This window comes from Apteryx rowi, unplaced genomic scaffold, assembly GCF_003343035.1.
Source record: "Apteryx rowi isolate R43461 unplaced genomic scaffold, aptRow1 scaffold_73, whole genome shotgun sequence".
In the NCBI taxonomy this organism is placed as follows: domain Eukaryota; kingdom Metazoa; phylum Chordata; class Aves; order Apterygiformes; family Apterygidae; genus Apteryx; species Apteryx rowi.
This window is the reverse complement of record NW_020451016.1, coordinates 1,067,990-1,092,236: the sequence shown is the minus strand read 5'-3', so window position 1 is coordinate 1,092,236 and position 24,247 is coordinate 1,067,990. Positions and strand designations below refer to the sequence as shown.

General features: G+C 35.4%; 1 protein-coding gene across 11 annotated transcripts in view; it reads right to left on the bottom strand.

Moving 5' to 3' along the window:
• QSER1 (glutamine and serine rich 1) overlaps nt 1–24,247 on the bottom strand; it is a 49,386-nt gene that overhangs the window by 5,362 nt on the left and 19,777 nt on the right. For 2 of the 11 annotated variants that reach the window (XM_026087678.1, XM_026087679.1), the window contains 9 exons: nt 17,303–21,001; nt 14,161–14,456; nt 12,482–12,598; nt 11,737–11,870; nt 8,987–9,198; nt 7,182–7,319; nt 5,590–5,687; nt 1,738–1,890; nt 174–269 (listed from right to left, as the gene is read on the bottom strand). In XM_026087678.1, the coding sequence (XP_025943463.1) occupies nt 174–269; nt 1,738–1,890; nt 5,590–5,687; nt 7,182–7,319; nt 8,987–9,198; nt 11,737–11,870; nt 12,482–12,598; nt 14,161–14,456; nt 17,303–21,001 (4,943 nt within the window). The other 9 variants (XR_003257023.1, XR_003257025.1, XM_026087682.1 and 6 more) reach the window with 9 other exon arrangements.

Here is a 24,247-nt window from a genome sequence, read left to right as displayed (position 1 = left end):
CCATGCTCAGCAGGCCCTTTTGTTTGCCATAAGGAATTAACTAACATACAAGGAGGCCACAATCCATACTTGTTTACCAAGAAGAAAAGAACAGTCCCTCTATTGGGACTCAGTTCCCTCAGTGAATTCCCTTAATGTATGTAAAAATATCTCATAAAGACAGCAATACTTACCTCCTCTTTACATGTCAGATATATGTGATATTTGTAATGATGGAGTGAGTGATACAAAGAATACAACTGTATTTTTTCTGGATCTACAGTAAATTCCTGCAAAAAGAACAGTTATTTTTACGTAAATTCACATTGTGCTCCAAGGAACAGACATGATGGACATCATCTTCTGTAAATAAATTTGTTTTCAACAATTCAGGAATGGAAGTTTCATTCAAGTAATTGCCTTGACATACTTTGGTACAGTTTAAGGTATGTTACATCATAATTATCCCCTATCTTTATTTCCCATATAAAATTATGTTATCAAAAATAGCTTTGAAAATTCCTTCAACCCTTTTGAATGCCCTGCAAGTGAAATAAGACACCCCTTTCTCAAGAATTAGTGCAGTCTTATACTACTACCTTATGATTAGCTATTTTTCACCAGGCTGATGGGTGTCACTAGAAAAAAATAAATACTTTGTGCATTAGAGTAGCTGATCTACACTTACCTAATATTTAAGTTACTTTTTCAAGAAAAGCAAATGTGGGCTATATTCTATGATCATTTGTCTAGCCAGTATTTATTACCGGGAGTTAAAACTACACGAGCCAGTACCTAGCAAATTTTGGTTACAGTGTGCCCTAAAAGTGCTATGGAAATTAACAATATGTACATCTCGAGTTTTACCATGTTACTTAATTTTTTTTTTTAATTAAGATACATAGCTTAATCCTGTCATTGGAAATAAGGAAAGAAGCAATAAAGAATTAAATTTTAAAAAGTGTTATCTAATCTCAGTTTTTACAGTATTAACATTTATTTTTCCATTTTTGATCTAGCAGCTATTGCATCGTTTCGTAATAGTCATTTTCCAGCAAGTTTAAGGTGATGTTATTATTACAAGCTAAAAGAGATTTTACCACTATTGCAAGGTTTGAGGCAACATGTCACTGCTTCAGCAGCAGTCCAGGAGGCCGCCTGTTGCTCAGAAACTCGGTCTGAAGTGCACTCCTTGCTCTGGTGACGACAGGAGCAGAACGGGCTCTAACAGACAGAGCTCTGCTGTCTGGCGTGCTACAGGGACAGGCGAGAGGCACAGCTGGGGCAGGGCTCACCTCCCCCTGCCTATCTTACTGCTCCTACCGACCGCTGCATAGGGACGGAGCTACTCAAGGACATACTGCTTCTTCATCTTCCTGCAAATTTGAGTAGCTGTCACAAAAGACTTCCTGAATGAATTTACAGGAGAGGACAGCATTTTGCTCTAAATGTGTTAATACAAGAGGTTGTAGTTCAAGAACTGAAATAGGGAATAATTCTGATATATTTTATTATATTTTCTCTCCCTGCTGGAATACAATAACTATGTTTCAAAAATTAGTTCAAGTAATGATTTAATATACTGCTTCCAATGCTGTTTTTAACATTCCTTAGTCGCAAAAAAGTATCTGGTTCAACAAAGATTTTATATTTTGATAAATCTACAGAAAAACTAATACCTGAAACAATATTTTATACAAATGTGATTATCATATTAGAAGTCAGAGAGTGGCAGCAATAAACCCTTTGAACACTCACCTGTGATAACTTAGTGGTTGATTTAGAAGCCCTCAGTGTTTTCTTGTTGTAAGCTTTACCATTCATTTTGATCTTAGACACAGACGTTCCCCCAGTTTTCGTCTTAGAATCCCGAGTGATTACTGTCAGTTCAGGAAAGTTTTCCAAAGCATTCTTTAAACAGAGCATATAAAGAGAAAGTATTATTAAAAATTTAAGAACTGCCAGCCACCTAAACTGCTGATAAATTGGCTGCTTTTCTTCGAGAAGTTAAAATACAGCTAATTATAAAACAATTTATTCCTCCATAAAGACCTGATAAAAAATCTTTATCAGATACCTATCAAGCAACAATACACAGTTTGAAAAGCACGACCACCTGTTCTTGGCTGCTATAATTTTTTAAGATGAGAAGATCCTTTTATTGTATCTCAGGTATCATCCATGCTTCTTTCATTAGAGCAAAAAAGACAGGCTCCAGCAGGAAAGTTTTATCTTTTAAAATCCCTTTTGTTCCTTTCCACCCCGTTTCTACTCAAGAATCTCTAAAGCCTAATTACTCAGAGATGCCTAGATACTCGATTCCTATTCAGGCATGGGAGGTCTGCTAATTGTAACAGGGGTTGGATGCCTAAATATCTTCAAGGGTTGTGTCCCAGCTTTTGCAAAATATAAAACAATTGCTTCTTATCAAACTGTGAAATAGAAAAGCTTACAAACAGTGAAGTAGATGGCCAGTTTAAAATAAGCACAAGTTCTTTGCTAAGACATGGGGGTGAATTTCATTTCTACTAGCTTCAGTTTTGCATTATTTGAGTAAATCATTCGTGTAAATTTGCATACAAATTTGTTGTACAAATATAGCGTTATGTTAACAACTATTTTGAAATATTCTGTTATGCTATATAATCTGATCCTGAAAAAAAAAAACTGAGTTAAATGAATGTATATATCTTTGTATTATAGTCCAGTATGAAGGGAAAAAAATAATCAAGCATATAGGAAAACATATTAATACTACAGGTTAAGGAGTTAAATTTAGACTATTGGGACAAAATAGAAAGTTGACTAAATTATTTTTTTAATAAACAGTACTTGAATTCAACATCCTCCCCCATTTACATTCTTTTAGCACTTTATAGACACCAGCTCTTTTTCCCTTTATTAAAAAAACTTCCAATGGAAAGCTATAAAATCTACTGCACAATGAGATAGTTACGTATTGTTAACAGTAACCTCAACTAGCTAACCTGTACATGTACAATAGTCATAGCAGCTGCCTTCAAACTGGAACAAAACTTCAACAGGTTTAAATAATTTAATTTTTCTATCCACTGTAATAGCCTTTGTGAAGTTTAACTTTGGTTTTGAGTATCAGGGGGTTTGGCCATCTCTGCCTTCCTCTGGTGAAGTCCTATTAACCAGAACAGTTTACAGGACAGGAGCACTGACCTAAAACAGATAAATTTGAATTGTAATGAGGAAGAAGAATATATTAGTGATTTCCATATCTTTGAGAGCATGAAAGACAGAAAAGGGTAATAATTACTTCCAAATAAACTTATGCAGTTCATCTAAGCTGCATCATTTACCAGGCTTAAACTATAGCAAAAGTAATTTTCTAATTTTGTCAGTATAAAACTATAACCCAAAGATGGGATAAACTGTTAGAACTATAATGGTACAGGCAAAACTACCGAGCAGATCATTGATCGCTAACTTCAGAGTCTGATTGGTTAGCAAAGCTGTGCTAAAATATCACATATTAAATGTATTTAATGAAAATGATTATTTTTCAACTCACCCATGCTTATAAATGCACAATATTAAAAATATCCAAACTGACTGATGCTTATGAACAATAATGATATTTTTCACTTATTGCTTTGGTGTCTCATTCAACTCTAATATCGGAACTAGTCATTTGATCGAAGTTGAAACAGAAGCAGACTTTCTTATAATCATCAGATTGACCTGGATCTTAAGAAGTATCAAATGCTTATGATGACAAATATGTGTTTCATTTTTATCCAGAACATTAACCCAAGCATGGTACAGGTTGATACCTTCATAACAGAAACAGAGACATAAAAAGGCTTTTTGTCTTGCAGTTTATATCACAAGCAAATTCCTTACTTATACTTGGAATTCCATTAACTTCTTGCGGATCGTATTTTGAAATCAAGGCTTAAGCTAACTTTAGAGACATAATTCATAATCTGTCTTGGGGTGAACACACAGCAAAGTTTTTTTATTATATTAGTTATGAACTCTAACTGAATAAGCAGCTGTAATTGCATACGTTAGTATTACAGAAGATCATATTAGTTTTTCCCCTTAAACTGGGGAAAGGCAAAATAAGCTACCTCTCACTTTTATGTACTGTGAATTTGCACAGAGGGAGTAACTAGAATTCTACAGATTCATATCCTACCTTAATGTGGCCTTTCTTCTCTGCACAGACAAGTCTAAAAGAAGCAGCTACAGAAATAACTATTAACACAAAACTCTTACTGCAGAAGAATAACAAAAATGGAGGGTTATGTATCCTTCTCCAAGGCACTGTAAATTTTTTGAAAGTCTAAGGCCCTCCACCTGCCTTCCAGCTCTAAGGAGGGAGCCACAACAAATTCTGTGCAAGCAGGAACAAATTGCGTAGCTGTTGGGAGAACAGCATTACTGACAATAAAAAGGTGGGCAATTAACGTGTACATACACAGCACAAGCACCAGTAATGCATGAGAAGTCAATTAATCCTTCTGCTCCACATCCTGAGTTAAAAATCAAGAGAGTTAGAACTGTTTCACTGCTCAGTGATGCTTTCATTCCCAAAACAAAGTCACTTAGTGTCCCACAAGACAATTAGGAATGGGCTGTAAGAAAAGAACAGGCATGTGAGATAACCTCTCCTTGTTCCTCACCAAGATCTCAAAAATAAGCAGACAGGAGCAGAGACAGACAAATACTTCTCCAAGAAGTACTGTGGACATAAGAGRACAGAAAGCCTGGCGGAAGAGCGAGTTTGATCTGACAGAGGTAATGGACAGGGCTGCTCCAGTGCTGTTGGTAACAAAACTGTTACAGGAAGAAATAACCATTCTGATCATAGCTGTGGACAACTGGTTCTCAAACATCTGTGGAATTAACCTTAGTTCACCTCACTGCACTTTTTAAATCCATCACGAAAAAGAAGGGCACAGCTGCTCAGCGGTGTGTGGGGGAAAGGTAGGAATTGCAATGATTGTTCTCCCCCTCACTTTCTCTCTCTTGAGACAGTAGGGCTGCTCTCTTCCCTGTCCACATCGAGACCTGCTTTTGATTACTGTTTGAAAGTTGCTGTCATACAGGCTTGTGATCCACACTTTTCCCAGCCCTCCACACTGAAGGCAGAAGAAAGAGAGTGCACAAATGAATTCTTCTCTAATGACTCAGCCCTGGTTTTAAGATACTTTGATCATGTTCTCTACTTCACAAAAGTTCAGACAGTTGCTCCACAGCAAAGTTATTCAATGGAAAAGTTTTTTAAGATTTTTAAGCAATATAAATACTTAACCAAAAGCTCTAAAATGACAGCAAACATTTTCTTTTGGCAAACTTGAGAAGTTTAAGAGGAAAAATGCTTGAAAATGAACCAGAAAGCACAGGGAATAAAACAAGAAATTTACCTTTGCAGTATAAACTTCTCCATCATAAAATGTTCTCCAAATACCATACATAAAGCACTGAATTTGTAGCAGCTCTCTCTCTTTCAAATCCATATTCACTTCTGTTACAAATCTGCCTTCTTGGTTTTCAGTTTTGTCTGTGTGGTATGCATTCAATGACTTGCTTATAACATTATTTTAAAACCCCTAGGAGTTAAAAGATGAATACCTTGAAAGTATGATCCAAGCGTAATTTGGAAAGAAGCCTTTTCCTATTGTCATTCAGCATGCCATCAATTTTTCTCATGTGAGGCAAAAGTAGCTCATCTAAAAGACATACAAAAGAAGTAACAGTTGATTATTAAGAAACACATTTTAATGAAACTCATACTCAAGCCATACCTATATCCATTAACATAAAATAGTAGAAATCAGAGGCTATACAATTTGCTCACAGACTCATTTTAAATATGGGAGGGAAATCTCTTATTTGGATCAGCTTGCTAAAATGGTTTAGACACTATGCAGCTTAATTGATAACTGCAATCTAGTTCCTTCTCTGACTTTTCTTCACTGAAAGGAAAAAATTAAGATAGAAAGAACATTATAGAGAATAAATCTTAGAGACATTTTAAACAATTTCCTAAATAATTCTCTACCATGCAATAAAATTTGTAGTTCTGAGATGACAAGCATGTGTTTTGATATTCTCTGTTCCACATAACAAGAAGAGATGACCCTGCTGGCATTTACAACAAAAGATATTGTGAAAAGTGCTTACTGATAAAAGTTATCTGACAAACCGCTGTAAATTGCACAACATATCTCTGAACACAGGCATGTGGTCGTAGATGAAAATTTACGAGTCGCAGTCCTTTAATTATAAAGTCAATTTCTTTGCTTTCAGTAGGACTACTGACATAATGCATGGGAAAGAGTCCTTGAAATAAGTGTGCATGCATGCACAAAGCGGAGTAAACCAATAAAGAAAAGGAAGAGTCTTAGAAAAAAGTTTTTTAAATATAGGCAAACTGAATTTAGTATAAAACAACAGTTGGCAACAGAATGATATGGGAAATGCTTGCTCTTCTGGGGCCTTAAAACTTTATACATTAGTGTTTCATAAAATTTTGAGAAACAGAACAGTTCCAAGTTTTGTCTGCTGGAGTTCACTATGATAAGTCAGTCCATTAGACATTTTCTCCTTTAAATAAAAACTGAATAAAATTGTCTTTGAACAGAATTTCAAGGTTTCAGAGTCTGGAAAACAGAACCTTTTATAGCAGTAAGAATCAGAACTACTTATAGTATTAAGGGTGTTTCTTCATGAGAAAGTAAATATGTACTTCAAACATTTTGTAATTTTAAGTAAGTATTTTGTAAAATTTTAAAAGATAATAACAAAGTAACAGCAGTAATAAACAGCTCAATCGCAATATTCATTGCACAAGCCTAGGGTAACAAGCAAACAAAACAGCATTTCTAAAGTACTTTGTTTATTCAAAAAGATGGTATGAATATACATATATATCCTAAACTGTATTTGAATTGCATTAATATTAAGCAGTAAATATACAACATAAATATGATAGAAAAAATCCACTGCTGCATTATCAAAGCCATCCTGAACCTCAGAAAATGAAGATGTTAGGAAATTCAAACACAATGCAAAGTACCTAGAGCACTTCAGGTGCTGGTATATAACTAAAAGTTTGGTGGGCTTCCTTTTTTTCTTTCTTTTTTTTTTTAAATTATGTTTGCCTTACCAATGAATAACCTTAAAATGTAATAAAAACAGTACAAAGGTTAAACATACTGTACCATTGCTCTTTTCCAAGGCTTGCATCGTGTCTGGATCCAAGGCAATGCTAACTAGCAACTCCATATAGCTCTTAAAAGTCTCTTTCATAGCTCTTGTATTCAAAAAGCGAGTAACAAAGGGAGCTGGAGGTACAAGCTCTGAAAATTAATCGGAATATATTGACTTTTCTTTCTTAAATATCCAGCAAATACTTCTGTTTTTCAAAATTGAAGGCTTTCATTCTTAAAACACAAGTGACCCCTACTGGTATCCCAGGAAAGTATAGCCAATATAATCAGAAATAATATCAAACTACTCATACTCCAAACCCAGGTAAAAAAAACAAATCAGATAACAAGTGGTACAATTTTTTTGTTAAAATGTGTGAAGCTATTTGCAATTATCAGCATTTAGATAATCATATTTTGGAGAATCTAGACATTTATTTGTCTGTTACTGTAGATCAAGGTCTAGAGAAGAAGGATAATGAATAACTTCAGCAAGGCAAAGCAGATTAAACATGGGTTTCATGTCAATGCAGATGTTTCCTAAAACTGCAAAACTCAAAGAAGTTCAAGGAAAAAACATTCAAAAGTACTAATGTCACTTGGRAGACCAAGTACTATCAAAGTTGATTGCACCTAATTGTCAAGCTCACAAAAACACGTGAAATAAATTCCGCCAGCAAAGCAATGTAGGCATATTTGTGGTCATTCCCAGGAAGGTTTTAGTTTTTCTTAGCCAGCAAGTTTAAACACGCATACAGAGTAGTCATTAGTACTACTAAGCTTGTTCAGCCTTTTAAAGCTTTTTCATGACTTCATGTGTGATATCAGCATTTTGCAGTAAGTTAGGTAGCAAGATTGTTAAACTTTCTCCAGTTTCCACATTTCTATAGGTGACTATCATCAACAGGTTACTTCAAATTTTAAACACGGACAGACATTCATTTTAATGGTTATTAAGGTAAATTAGTTCAAAAAAAAAGTTATTTTAAAGGTAATGCCTTCAGCAGAGGCACTGTTCCAGGACATCAGTCCTAGCTCATCTACAGTAAAGTCACAAAGGGCGATGTGCTTTGGAAATCCAGCAGTACAATGTAAGGATACTGCACTGTTTAACTTCAAAGACACAGAAAACAAACAATAAATAGCAAAAACCACTGTATATATGCTATCTCAGTTAATTGCTATAAACGTAGTACATTTCAAAGATTCCTTTCTATTCTGGAAGATGACTGCAAAATTTGTATCTCAAATTTCCCTGACCCTGTGAATGTGTTTACAGCAAATCTGCTCAGCAGACTGCATTTGAACACTGGCATTTAGGAAAGCAACGAAACAGCCAAAATTCAACTGCTTTTTCTTCCTGGGTTTTGAAAAACCAACAGTAACATCTGAATTCTGCTCACATCTGCATGCAGACAGGCTTTGCAGGAATGTTATTTTAGACATAATGTGGAGTTGCAATGGAAAATCAATGAACAATTTGATTAATGAGATGTAATCTAAAGTCAAATCAGCTCTTTCTCCCATAACTGTAGCAGTCTTAGAGTCGAGTAGTAAAAATATACTTCTCTCGATCTTTATTTTTATTGATAAACTGCATTTGAGGCAACTTCTATTGGACACACTTGTTCCTATACAAAGAATAAGTAAAAGGCTTAGAGAAATCAAATTTGCAAGGCATTGACAGATTTTCATGCTTTTTTTTTTTTCCTGAGACTAGCATGGAAAAAATTTGCAAGTTCAAGCAACATATTTTACAATACTTTTTTCCATTTAGTTCAAACAGGTCTAGATGCTAACAGCAGTACATCACTCACCATCCTCATCACTCTGGGCCTCAGGAGAAGAATCAGACTGGGAAGATGAAAATTCCTCTTTCCATTTTTTCCTTTTCTTTGGTGGTGGTTCAGCCTTTACCTTTGGCTGTTTAGCTTTGGGTTTCACAGAAGAGACTTTTGTTGCTGTTGGTTTTGGTGTTGGAGGATCAGGGGTTYTGTTGTTACTACTGCTAGGTTTGCAATGAATAGTCCTGCAATATTATGAAGATCTTTATCAAAAAAATTATCCCACAAGTTCTGGCTTTAATAAAAAGAACTATAGGCTTATTTAAACAGAAGACATTCCGTGTGGATTATATACGTTTATTTCAGTGTCCCAGGTAACTATACATAGTATACTACTTCACATTTTTGACATGATGTTTAACGACCATTCTCAGCTATCTGTGATTAAATAGTAGTATTACAATTTTATATCTAGATAGGCACAGAAAGTTTAAATTATGTTAGAAAGAGACAAGTTTAGAACGTAGAAGCTATAGGAGACTGGAGCTAATACTAAAATTGACTATTTAATGAAAAAATAAGGCTTGACAGACTTGAACAAATAATTGTAATTAGTAAGATTTGCTGACAAAGTGAATTTGGAATACTGTATCAATACAAAGAAGAGCCAGAATATCATTCAAGCAGAAATGCAGGACTTTGAGGACTGGAGTAAGAAACCAGACAACTCCTCTCCTTTCTCCTTCCACCACTCGAAACAGGAAAAAAAAAAGAAATTTAATAGCATAAATGCAAAGTTATATACTTTAGGACTAATATGAATATCTCACACAATCTGAGAGTTCATCTGTTGGAAACAACAGAAGACAGGAAAAAAAATTGTGTGATACAATCAATCACAGGGTAAGTATCAATGCAATATAGTTTTGAGAATATGGAAGGGAAAACAATTCTGGGAGGTGTCAAAAGTAAGGGATTTTTTGTTCAAATGGAAAAGTAGTGAAAAATGCTGTCGAAACATTATTAATGTCTTCTGGAATACTGTGAATAATTCTAGTCATCTGCCAAAGATGATGACTTCAAACTGAAATGGATGGAGACCATGGATACTAGATGATTACAGGAATGGAAAGCCTGCCTTAGAAGTGGAGATTGAAAGCTAGATTAATCCAGTTTAGCAAAACAAAGACTGAGATGGGACGTGACTGCTCTCCAGAAATACACCATGCAGTACAAACACCAGGGAAGGAGACAAATAAAAGCTGAAAAGCAGTACTGAAGGGAGGACAAATGGGTACAGGCAATCATCTTCATGTTTCCGCTAAAAGACAGGACTGTTTCAGAGCACTGCAGCTTCTARAACAGTCTTCTGTAGCCCCAGAAAAAAAGAACACCAAATTCCTGGCTACTTTAAGCAAAACTTGATCATTTTATAAAATTGATTATCTAATGGTATTGCTTTCCTTGAGAGCAGAGAACTAGACTTAAAACCCAGTCATTTCCTGAATGAAGTACACTGTTATTTTTTTTCATTACTCTTTGCCAACATCTGATTTTTTTTATTTTGTATTCTTGCATGAATGTCAGGTGGGATTTGATATAATAAATCAGTTTTGCCTTTCACTATTTTAAATGCTATCCTAGTGATTTTCTTGGGTTAGTACAGCTCATGACAACATTTATATGCAAGTAAGTAAGATTATTAACAACACTACTCTGCAAAACAGATCTCAAATTCAGAGCAACAGAAAGAGGAGAACAGAACTGAATTAAAAAAGAAAAAATACTTATGTTAAATTATAATTATTAAAAAGCCATAGAGAGAGAAAAGCTTCAGATACCATCTGAAGTTGTTCAAAGATAAAATGAAATAAGCATGACAAGGTTTGTATAACACAGGATCTAGAATCTTTTAAGAAAGCACCAAAGGCCAACCCAAAATGCAAGGGCACAAATCCTTTGAAAGTGAATGACAGTGAAAAACTTACCAGAAGGAAGCTGACAGAGGGTATCTCAGAGGTAGCCAGAGTATAGCCAAACTTTATTATGTTTGCTTTGCCTTTTTTTACATGGCTCTCCATAGTGACAGTTTTATTTGATTTTTATTTATCCTTGTTGATGGTTTAAAAGCAACACTATTGGAATTACTGATTTTAAGGCATGGTTAGGAGTTACAAGAGATAATTCAAAGCTTTTTTTTGGTAGGGGGGAGGGGTAGAAATAAGGAAAGTATAATTCCCTTAGTGCGCAAGGACATACAAAAGAAGGAAAAACACCCTTGTGACAACCAACTTAAACAATGAACTTTTGCTTTTAAATTAACTTTACAAAATTGAGATTAAAGCATGGTAGTTCTAGTATACTGGGACAGGGTGGTCATTAAACCAATCAAAAAAACCAGACCTAACTCGCAACATCCACAGGATAGGAGAAAGCAACGTATCAGCAGCATACAAAATTTTAAAATCATTGCACCTATAGGCTTCTACCAATATGTTGAATAACAGGGCAAAAGACAAAAAGACATATATAACCATAAGACATATATAAAGCCTGAATACCTCTGAAATGAATGATTTTCGCATTCCATAGATTCAAAGTAAGGAACTCACTACATGACAGTAATTTATATCTCATTTCTTAAAGAAAAAATCTCAGTTCTCAGTTTCCAACTTAAAGCTGAATTAACAAACTTTTGAATGATATGTCTTGTTTATTAAAATAGGTGTGTTCTTAATATGAAACCAATACAGTAAAATTAAAAATAAACTGAAATAGAATACCTTGCTGACTGTACGGGCTTGCTTCGTGGTTTTTTTGAACATACTCTGACATATTCCTTTTTGTTTGCATTTTCAATGAACTTCACATATACCCGTTTGTATTTTGTTTTTGCATCCCCAAAATACCCAAGATACTGGGGGGAAAAAAAAAATATATAAATACACAGGTGTTTCTAGTAAGTAAAATTATTCAGTTTAACAATTACAAATTCAAATAATAAAGAAAAAATGTCAGTTTAAAAACAATCTGTTTATATACAAAGGTGAACCATCATACAGTAGTTATTTAAGAGGAATTCTCCAATGGATTTCCAAATAATATTTAAAATAAGAAAATAAGGCAAGAGATACTTTAGGCTTCATTTTCTCCTATTATTAAATCCCCCCCAATGTGCTATCCCAAATGGATTATCTGCTGGCAAAGGGATGCTTGTTGAAATTCTGTCCTGTCTGTATCCTTGCCATTGTCAAAAACATTTGGTTCATGAGCCTGCTTCCACTTACTTTATTCCAGTTGCAAAATCTTGTTCCATTACCCAACCTGAATGATACCAAAGAACCCATGCTGGAAAGCAAGAATCTGCCCTTGAATATATTAGAGAGAATTTAGAGTAGGAGAAAATCAAGAAAACTTTTTGTAGAGGAGCTTGCTAAGAATATACGCCAGAATCACATTTTATTGTTCCCAGGTTTCCACTTAGGAAATCAGTTCCTATGAGGTTTCATAAGGAATTTTTATACTCACACTGTTAGTAGCAGCAAACTCTCTCTGTCCATCTCGCACTTCAGGAACAAACTTTTGCAACAAAGCCTTCTGCACTTTCCAAATAGCTGGAGGCTCTTTTCCTGTTTGTAAAGCAACCTGTAAGAAAAGAAACTGTTAGCTAAAAATGGTGCTTGTTTTTTTCCCCAGTGTATTTGTGCATTACAAGTTTTCAGCAAGTTACCAGGGATAAAATGGAAATAAGTAATTCAAATTTCAACTCCTTCATTATTATGTGTCATTTATTTCAGGACAGTAAGACATGAACTACTATAAGCATAGTGCAATCTACAAACTTTACCTTTTGGAGTGGTGATGATGTGCCAGCCAGCTTGATCTATGCTGTGATGTTACAACTAGTGTAGCATATGCAACTGAGTCACAAAAATATATTTTTAAAAATAATATGATATTTTACAATTTTTTATCCTTTTGTTCTATGAAATAATTTAAAAAACAAAAATGTAAGAATCACTCCAAACAGCAGAAAAAGCTTGCAAGCCCCTAGAGATTCTGCAGAAGCAGAAATACATAGTACCTGTGACATTACAGCATGATGTTTGCGGTAATGTGAAAACAGGTATTTCAATTCAAACTAGCGAACTGGATAGAGGTTATATTTTCAGTTCAACTTTAAAAAAATTATGTTTGAATTGATTTTTTTTTAACACGCAGTTTGAGAAATTACGTTAAGAATATATTTGTAATTAGTACCACTAATGAGAATTTATATAAATTGTACATTTAAACTATTAACTCATAAAAGTTATCTTTTTTTTGGAAAACATAATCAAGTACAGATGTATTTTCAAAAGACTGTTTAAATAAAGAAACAAACACCACAAAGATTAAAATTTAAAATATAACAAACTTCAATAGTTTTACAAGTGACACAAGAAAACATTTTAAAACTGGTAACACTTGTCTTAGATGATAAAGGTACATAAATTAGTTTAAAAAGTAAGCTCAAGAGGATGAACATATAGACAGGTAATCAAAAGTATCAGAAATTAATGATAGCAATATTGCTGGCTATGACAGTAAGAAAAGGAAAGGTAAACAGGCAGAAGAATTTAAGATGGAGAGACAACAAGAAACAATAATCAAAGACAATAAGCAACATTTCCATAAACTCATGTGAAGGGCTGTACRGTTGCATGTGGAAGCCCTTTCTTGTTGGAATAGCAAACTGAACCTCTTCCAGAAAAAACAATTCCAAGAGTGTTTGAAAAAGTCTGAGACATTTCTCCAGCATCTTACTCTTGAAAGCCTACTATTTTCAAAAAAATACAGTAGTCTCAACAGCCCTTGAAAAACTTATGCTTTTCAACATTAAAAAAGCTTTATCATGACATGGCTTTGGTGCAATTATTTTGATTATTTCAAGTACTAATAGAGAATACCAGCAGAGATTTACTCTATTAGGTATGTAGTATCAACATGTTTCATACACATAACAAAATATATTCAATGCCCACACTAGAAGGACACCTTTAAGGCATCTTGGCAGCAGCTAGAAAATATTAGAATACAGCAGAAAACTAAGATGAGGCCTTTCCCCTTTTGCTAGTCTGTTGAGGCTAAGTTCACATGGAGTTCTTTGGTTTGGTTGTTTTCTATTTTTTATGTATTTGTTTACTGACAGAAAGTATTTGGATTACCTTTAGTGTATCTATATCTTCAATCTTCACTACAAATTCATCACGTTCTCTGTACATGCCCTCTCCTCCACTGTCCGTATTCTCCTCATCAGTACATCCTTCTATTGCAACAGTTGCCTGTATTTTTGCTAACTGGTCTGAAGTCACAGCATCCTGTTGAGCTACTTTTAGGGGATCAGCTGAACTCATTTTCTCCTGCACTTTGACTACAGGAGCAGTTGTCTGTGGAGGTTCCTGCTTTATTACAGCAGTAGTGGCAGCAGCAGCAGCAGTAACAACTGCCACTTTTTCAGCTTCTGAAGCAGAAAAACAAGTTTTAGTTAAACAAGTAATCAAGGATCAGTGACATAAGAAGGGAACTAGATGTATTTTTCTTCTTTTCTGTTACAATACACATAAAAACAACTATCCTAGAAAAAAACTCTTTYAGAAGTTAAAATAGGAGCATTAATTTGGCCACAATTAAACCACTAACAAAAACAAAATATCATAGCTATTTCACCTCTGTTTGTATTAAGCTATTGTATCTGTTAACATCTAGAAATAACAATGATGAATGCCTTAGAAAACAATCTGATAGTTACAGACATGATCAACAGGAAATACTGTTGTGCTTTGTGTGACTAAGCAAATACAATAGTAAAAAGTTACAACAGGGAAACTTGTTTCCAATCTGCTGATAAGGGAAGTCTTTTTTAAATTGGATTAAGGAAAAAGAAATACAAATGAAAGATGAAAATATTGGCTGGAAAACTTTCGGACATTTATCATTTACATCTTGCAATAAGGTAACTGGAAGTTCCAGATTAAAATCTTTGCAATGTCCTAATGATTTTATAATATTAACAGTGGTGAGCAATGAGAACTGATGATACAAAACAAAGGAAGGAAGGAACTTTCTTCTTCTCTATGCCTTACAGCCAATGGAAATAACTTTTCAAAATGATTAGTCTTTCTCCCCTGAAAAAAATTGGAACCCTTTTTGATATTATCTTATATTCTTTACACATATTTATTTTAACATTGATTTGCTAATCTTAAAAAGTTATAAAAGCCATAGTGTAATTACTAGTATCACTTAGGAAACTGGCTTCAAAGCTAACGAGGTAACAGTGTAAAAATCATAACAAAGCTATTGTTGACTTTGCTTGAAAGATAGAAAAAAAAAAGAGAATGCAACTTATATTTTAATAAAAGTACTCCAGAAGATATTATTTAAGTATCATATTAACATTGCAGTACAAAATCTATACACCAGATACATGAAGAATCATGAAAACAATTCAGTAAAATTGCTAAGCCATGAAATACTTTCTTCTGGATATATTATATCACATTACCACAAATATATTTATTTGTTCAGTGAAAGCTATGATGGCTTTAATTAGATATAACATTACTAGTTCCCGAAGTATATTTACAAATTCTCCAGAACAATACTTAAATGTGGATACACTACTGCAGTATTACTAAAAGATGACTGTTTTAAATTTGTCTTTCCATATTTATGTGTAAAAACGGACAGAGAGGGAATTACCAGCAGTTCTACAGAACCAGCATGTAGAAAGAAGCCATTACTAAGCATCTGATATGGTATACAATCTTGTACACAACAAAACAGGAAGAACATGAATTCCAGAAATTGATGGYGTAAATATTACATCCTTATGAATAATAAAGAAGGTACAATAATATTGTAAAAGAAATAATTGAAAAAAAATACCAAAGGAAATGTCTGTGCAACAGAAAAAACTTTGAAATATTTCCTTAGAAAATTGTACATAGAATGTGGCTTATTAAAGTTAATAAACTTCAGGAGAGGCTCAAACCATGGCCCTGTCTACTGTTTTGGCTTTCAGGGAAAAAGAGTCACTGATTTCATGTTCTTCTGTAACAGATTTTCCTGCTCAAAATGGCTAAACTTAACATAATTTAATAGAAAAATCCACAGAAGAAAACAGAACAGTAATTAAGATGGGATCTTGTGCTGAATACATGGTACAGTAAAATCTTCTTCTGGTATCTTAGACCTGATTATTATAATTTAAATTGAAAAATATAATTGCGTGATGTATTTTTCATYAAATCTTGTCAACCCTAAAGTAAAAAGTCCATCTCGCCTTTAATCTAAAAAATGCAAGAAATTACTTCATTGTATTTTGTTTAGAACCAACTAATGGGTTGTGGGTGCTGAGAATTCAGGAAACATTTCACTTTCTGCAATTAGTTTGGAAGGTAACTGTATTACTCTTGAGTAAGTACAGTAATGCGATTGGTTGAATAGTTTTAATTGCCTACCATAAAAAACAAATTTCATTGAAAAGATCTAGCTAGGGAAAAATATGCTGTATGTTGAAAATACTTCAAAACAAAGCAGCGTCAATTAAAAACTATGAAAACTGAGAGGAAGTCTGTAACGTACAGCATAGATGTAATACAAGTGAAACTAAAAAGCCAGGTATGTGGAAAGCTAAGTAGTGCTGTCATCAACATGGTTGCCAAAAAAAAGGGCTCCCTCCTCAGCTTTTGCTCTTTTTTTTAACAATATATCAACAAGAAGCTACAATGCAGATGGTTAATATTCCTGAAATCAAAGTCAAATGATTCCCACCTTGGACAAGGCTGGCTTAGCCAGTGTTCAGTTTATAAGTGTAAAAATCATTTTCATAAACATGCTCAGTGCAACCCTATCATCAACAGAACTGTACAAACAACCTAGGAAGAACTCAACCTTTGCTGATGGCAATTCTTAACATGTCCTCTTGCTGGGATTGAAAACCACTGGACATGACAGTTTGTTGAGGTTTACAGACAAAAATCATATTTAGCATTTTAAGCCAGAAAATAGAACAGACATTATTCCCTTCTGGGCTAAAATAATTTTTTAGCGTTAGAAGTGTCCTACTCAAAGAGCACGTAAAAGTCTATCTACAAATTTTCTAATTGTGGAAAACACTAGTTTAGTTCATATTCAGCACAACATTTGAACAGTACTCTTAAAATTATGACTTAATAACAGTGATTAAAAACAAATCAAGAAAACCTTTATTTGAACTAAAAAACAGCTAATATTATTCTTTATTTTTTTCCCATTGGCTACAGGAATCTCCTTCAATGTATGCAGTTGTAATAACTGTTTTACCTGATTTATTCTTTCTGTCAGAAGTATCATCCAAAGCTGACAACGCAGTGGAGATGCTTTTCTGAAGATCATGGTTACCTCCCACAGAATCATCTTCATCAGAAGAAAATGAAGGCAATGTTTCTAAATTTTTCTTAAGTTCTTCATCAACTTTTTTGGTTGGACTTTCTCCACTAACCTCCACAGCTACAGGTGTTGCTGCTGGCTGAGGCTTTGAAGACGACTGTAGGCAAGGGGCACGAACTATTTGAGTAACTGGTCGCCTAGTCCTGTTTGGCATTCGTACAGCTGGAGCTGAAAACTGCTGCCTAGGCCCTGACTTTAGAAAGTCTAAAAAAGATGCAATAAACCCTGTTTTGACTTCAGGTTGTTTTTCCTCAACTTCTTTGATTTTTTGCCTCATTCTTTCTTGATGCTGGTAAGTATCATAACAGCTTTCAGAAACAGGAGAAGAATATGTCAAACATGAATCATTTCCTCTTGAATTTTGACGTTTACATTGCCCACTTCTTTTTATCTGTTTCTGAATTGCACTGTCATCTTCTGCAGCACTTTTGTTTTGGCTTTTTCCTTTGCTTTTTTTCTTCTGAAGATTGCCCAGAGTTAAGTCTTGGCATTCTTCTTCAGTTCTGCTAATGGTTCCCTCTCCACCTTGGGGCACAGCTATTGGCTGCAATGGACCTTTTGACTGGTTACCTGCTACTGTACCATCATCACCACCCATATTAAAATCATTCTCTGATGTAGCACTTTCTTCACTCAAACTTTTACCGCTTGAAACAAAGTCTGTCTCTCTTGCATTCAGTGTACCATCAACAGGAACATCGTTATCTTCTTCAGATTCATGACTGATGCTAGATTGTTTCCTAACTGGAACAACCCCTTGTTCTTGCTCCTCTTGGCCAGGGGCAAGGGTGGGAGAGGTCATTCTAGTCGGCACATTTTGATCAGAAGTTTCAATATGTTGTTGATCAAGGTTCACGGTTTTTGTCTGGATTGTTGACACTGGTGTAAGATTTATAGTAATTTGGCCTCCGTTCAGCGAAATATTATTTATGCTTGGTGGCTTTCCAACTAGAGTAGGTGAGGCACTGAAACCAGAAGACACATGTCTTACATCCATTGATCGAAACTGCGTTTTAGAATTCTCGCTATTTTCAACAGACTGGATTTCTTCTTCATTAGACGCTGATTTGGCAAAGTCAGATGGAGTCACTCCACAGGCTGCTGCTGTTGCTGCTAAGATATCATCTACATTTGACAATATATTCCTCTCATCACTGAGAAGCATGGTTTCTGGGAAACATATTGAACTAAGAGAAACAAACTGATTCTTTGAATCATGCTGATTTGTTTGAGTAAAATGATCTTTTGTTGTCAAATGTTGCTGTAGTGGTTTTGAGGGCTCAGAAATGTCCATTTTCATTACTTCTGAATTCTGAGTATGAAGCTGTTGCTGAGAATGTACCCCGTTACTTTGAATAATATGACCATCCATTTGAAGGAATGGATGTGTCACCTGCTGAGGACTCTGTATTCTTTGCACTTGTTGTGATACTTTTACTTGTCCTAAACCTGACTGCAGAATTGACTGATGAAGAATCTGTAAGTCACAAGCAGACTCCAGAAGTACCTGTGCACTAGGCAAACACAGCTGATGTCTTAAAGCATGAGGCTGAACCTGTGGTGGTGTACTAATGGCTTGGCCTTGCTGTTCTTGAGCTTTACTTTCATGCACCTTATGCATGAGAGAATGTTGCTGGTTTAGTTCTTTAGCACTCGCATTTACTTGTGTTGTTTGCATTAGATTAGCTGCCTTTTTTATATCATGGCTTATACTAGTGATATGGCCAATATGTTGGGAAAGCTGTTCCACAGAATTAACCATTCTTTCATCTTTTTTTGATCCTTGAAGGCTAAGTCCAACAACTTGATCTTCAAGACGAGAGTTACTTCTGATTACACTTTGAGAATATCTGTCATCTGCTTTTGAGACTCTGTAGGATGCATCCTGAGCACTGATTTCATCATCAGTTAGCCTTTGGGTGGAAGATTCAAGAGAAGCTTGCTGTTGCAATGCTTGCATATCCTGCATTGATAATTCTTCTTCTTGTTTTGATGAAGCATACAAATTAGAGTCAGACTTCCTTTTAGCATACGATTTTGTTTCTGAGGAAGGCCTATTGTTCTGCAATGTCTGTGAATGAGCTGGGGATACAAAGGGAGGAGACTGGACAGATGGCAGAAATTTTTGAGACCGTGGAGAGGAGGATTCTTGTGTCTGAGAGTTCTGAGAAGAATGCAAAGAAATAAAGTTCTGATTAGGACTTGAGGCCGGAAGAGTTTGTATCCGAGGAGAGGCAGAAAAGGGAAGAGAAGGTGATGTTAATGTTAAAGACTGGCCTGAAGAATAGCTTTCTGAAGGACTAACAGCTGATAAAACTTGTGACTGRGATGAAAAACTAACTTGGGATTGGCTAACTGGAGATAAACCCTGAGAGTGACTAGAAGAATAGCTCTGAGATTGGCTGACTGAAGAAAGTTCCCTTGTTTGCCCAGAGTAGTTCTCATTTGGAACCGAAGTCAATACCTGTTGATCTGAGGAGTAACTTAGCGTTTGACTGTCAGACGTAATAGTCTGTGATTGCCCAGAAAAAGTCAATGTTTTATACAACGAGGGCAGCTTCTCAACCTTGCTAGACGAGAAATCCTGTGAGTGACTGACAGGTGGCATGTTCTGAGTCTGGGATGAAACATAGTTTTGGGATTGGCTGACTGACAAGAGACTGGGGAGCTGTGCTGTAGAATAGATCTGTGCTTGGCCTGTAATTACAGAACTCTGGTTTTGTGCAGTTTTGGGATAGCTTTGTGTCTGCACAGTGGGAGCTACACTTTGAGGTTTGGGGGTCTTTGTTGACCTTGGAGGCTGCTTGGCAGAACAGTTTTTCACTTTTGCTGTGGAAGCAGATGGAAAACCAGGTGATGGAATTGCAGATGTGTAAGACTGAGCAAGTTCCACTGTGACTTGAGAAGTCTTCTGCTGTGGTCCTCCATTGCTCACCTGAGTAACATCTCCAGCTGGACTACAGGATAACGTTGAGTGCCTAGATGTATCCTGAAAATTAACTCCGCTCGTACTCGTTAAATAGTTGTGTAAGGAATGCTGTGAAACAGTCAGTTGAGCCTGAACAGACTGAGTACTTGAAGGCCGCTGATGGTGTTTAATAACACTACATTCTCGCTGAAGTGCTCTGTCAATAGAAGCAGTGGAACCAGTAAAGACAGATGTGCTGTACGCCTGAGAAACCTGCTGAGCTCCTCCAAGGGTTGAAGGTAACAAACTAAACTGAGGTTGCAAAAGATGAGGCGCAGATTCTTGAGCAGAACGGTATGTTGATGACTGAGGTGGTATACTGGTACTTAAAACAGAACTGCCTAGGCGCTCAAATGTCAAAGCAGTTGGAACAGTGCCTTGTGATGTTTTAATTTGTAATAAGGGATCATGGGTAGTTAAGAGACCATTTGATGTAGCACTGAAAGTAGTATCTTGAAGAGTAAGAGATGGAGTAGTAGCAAAGTTTCTACTGCTGAAAGTGTTGGGATGTTGATAAGCTGATAAAGCAGATGTTGGTGGAAATGTTCCAGAGGTTGGCAATGCTCCAGTAACAAATAGTTCTGTGGCTGTTGAGGAATGCATACCTGGAAAAAACAAAAACAGAACAAAAAAGGGAAAAAGAACATAGTAAAGCTTTACAAGTTATAACACTCTGCATTTCTTTAACTCATTTTATTGTAAGATCTTGCAGCATTTACAAATATTAGCTTCTTTAGAATCACCACCCTTTTACAACAACAACAAAAATACTGAGAAGCACTTATTGGGGCTAACTTTCAAACTGGAACTACATTTTAGTAAGAATTCTAAATTCTATACCTGCATTGAATTGCCAAGGGAAAAAAACCACCACATTAAGATGCAAATTTGGAATGAAAAATTGTCCAAGAATTATTCTGCTTTGAAAATGAAAGCTCTTTATTTGTTCTTATTTCAGTTTAAAAAGAAAGTTCATACTAAGGATAACTCATCGAAGCTCCATCTCCCTTCAATATACAGTAAAAAGGCAAAAATTACACCATACCTATTGTAATGGTTAAAGAGCAATTCCATCTCACGCATTTACCCTAACCAATACTTTCATAACTCACTTTATGTGAAACGGCATTCAGAGCTTACAGTGAAACAGTTAACAGCCTATACACTTTGCAACAACTATTTTTTAATGGTGGGCTTTGACTTGCAATACAAAGAATATGATTTATATGTTCTCTAAAGTGAAATACTGGAGTACAGGATATCCATAGTTACCAACTATATACAGTGTGTTAATAACTACCCAACTGAAATGTATAATATTACTTACTTGCATCCTGGCATTGTTATGTCATTTTTGCTTAAATAAGATTTACTAATAGAACATACTACTTCAACTGAAAGAGCGTGAAATTTTCTCACTGGTTTTGGGAGGTACAAGATGGGACCTACAGCAGTGATCTGCATCCTGTGACCTGTACTGGTACTGGTGAAGTTTTTGTACTATTTCTAAAGAGTCTATGAAAGAAAATGAGAAAGGCTTAAACTTGCTGTATAGGAATTAGCATTTCTATCAGGAAATTTGAAGGGGTCTGCAAATCAAAAAGAGAATTAAAATCACTGACATAATTTGACCATTTTCAATTCTTCTTGGATACTGAAAACAGCTGTTAGCATTGGATTAGATTTAAGGAGAAATAAAAAATTGTGAGTAAAAAAGGCTTGTTTTGACACAAATACTTCAGTTAAAAAAAAATCAAATTTATTTTGAAAAATATATTAGAACTTCTTAAACTGATTGCAACTTACATCACAAAATCACTTTGAAAGTGTCAGATGAACTGATATGAAGAGATACAACACTGAAGGAATGCCATGGAATTTTTCACAATCAACAATAAGGTGTGAGTAAGGAAGCATAGGCAGTTTTTTAATGCATTTTTTCTAATTTAAAAAAACTAAAATATCATGTACATCGGGGTTCTCTTTTACTGATTCCTGTAACTAAAACAAAGGTAGGGACACCCAGAGGCTCAATAGAAAGGATCTAAGAAAGGGAACAATTTATTTCTACTTTAACTGTGGATGTTCAGGAGTTCTCATCTAACATGTAGCTTTTCCTTCCCTTCTAGAAATTAAAACGCTTCTTACTATGCATGGAAGTTCTTATACCAGACAAGTGGAGAGCCAGTTACAGAAGCAGTGCTGTGGTAGAACTGGTGGGTTTTTTTACTTGATTTTTGAAGAGGAGCAGACAAAAGATATGGTGAAGATAACAAGATGTGTGCACAGCCTCCCCACTAACCTAAGAAATCAGAACACAGCTAACACATCCCACACATTCAAGGAAGACTTGATAGGGGAATGTAACAAACATGCTTTTCCTCTTTTTCCCCCAAAACTGGCAGTTGTAGGGTTCAGAGAAAGTATACAGTCCTTCTTAAGGAGGTCATCTTGAAGAGAGAAGGCAGAGCATTTGTTTTTCCTTTTCAAAAGAGTTTGTAGGAGACAAAGCTCCTAAAAGATACTTGGGAGCACTGAGGGATATAGAAAAGCAGCAAAAGTATGAAAGGAAAATAGAAAGCTCAGAATAATATTGAAAATGGGCTTACAGATGAGTTTTTAGTAATGAGTATTGAGTAGTCTCAATCACAAGTTTCAACATCAAACCTGATCCACAGCATATCTCCCATTCTTCAGAATTCACTGTGATAGGCTGCAAGGAAGAAAATACTAGGAAGAAGAGGGGGAAAAAAAGATTTCTTCCCAGCTGACAATCTGATGTGAGGATAGGTCATTATAACTTTAAAACACCACTAGTTATTAAGATTTAGACAGATTAATAGTGTCTTCATCTGTGCTCCCATGTATCTGCTTTTTTGTTGACCTAAATTGTCCATAGTGAATAAAAAGCAGGTGCCTTTCCACATCCTCTTTTATCAGCTTTTTGGGTTGATCTTCATAGAACGCAGCTTCACATTACATTCAACAGTAAGTGCAAGCTGTCAACAAAAGGACTGTCCAACTCTTTCCCATTCCTATCTTATGCCTCCTCCCCTGAATGAGGACTACTGATCATACAGCTGCATTGAGAGAAAGATCAGCTTGCTGATACAGTGGAAAACTATCCCACCAAAGAAAGAAAAAAGAAATGTTTTCTGTCAGATCTGTAAATGGATCTGATTCACTGCACAGCTGCACAATCATTGCATAAGATTAAGGACAGCTTGAAACTATCCACAGATGCAGGAGCAACACTCTTATCTTGGTGTGGCTGCCTATAGCAATCTCATAATATGGAAAGTTTCCTGCTCAGTACAGATGTCTTAATAGATGAAGGGGCATGGGGGGAGAGGGGGGTGTAGGAGGCAGTCAGCCTGCCAGAAAAGAGGACACGTTTGTCTGTCGATTAGACCATTTGTTTTTATGCAACATGCATCTGGAACCCTCTCTTTGAAAATACCATGCTCATTGCTTTTATGTACCAAGACGCTAAGGTTATCCATAACCTTTTGGTAGCAATATCACAGAAGAACTATGACAGGGAGCGGAGTTTGAGAATGAAAGGTTTGCTAGGATGTCAAAGTAGTCTACCTGAATATGTTTATGATGTTAGTGAGACTAATTCCAAATAGAAGGTGGGAGAATAAGTTTGACTCATTAGACAAAATAATATCCTACACTTTTAAATCCCTTCTAAACAATTAGAACTTCTGCTCAGAGATTAATAATATTTCACTGATTTTGAGATTTTAAATATTGAGGTGGAAAAGAAGTGGAAGATATGCAGCTTTTTCAGTGAGTTAGGATATTTTTATTATAAATCCCCCCAAACATTCAATATAACCATGATA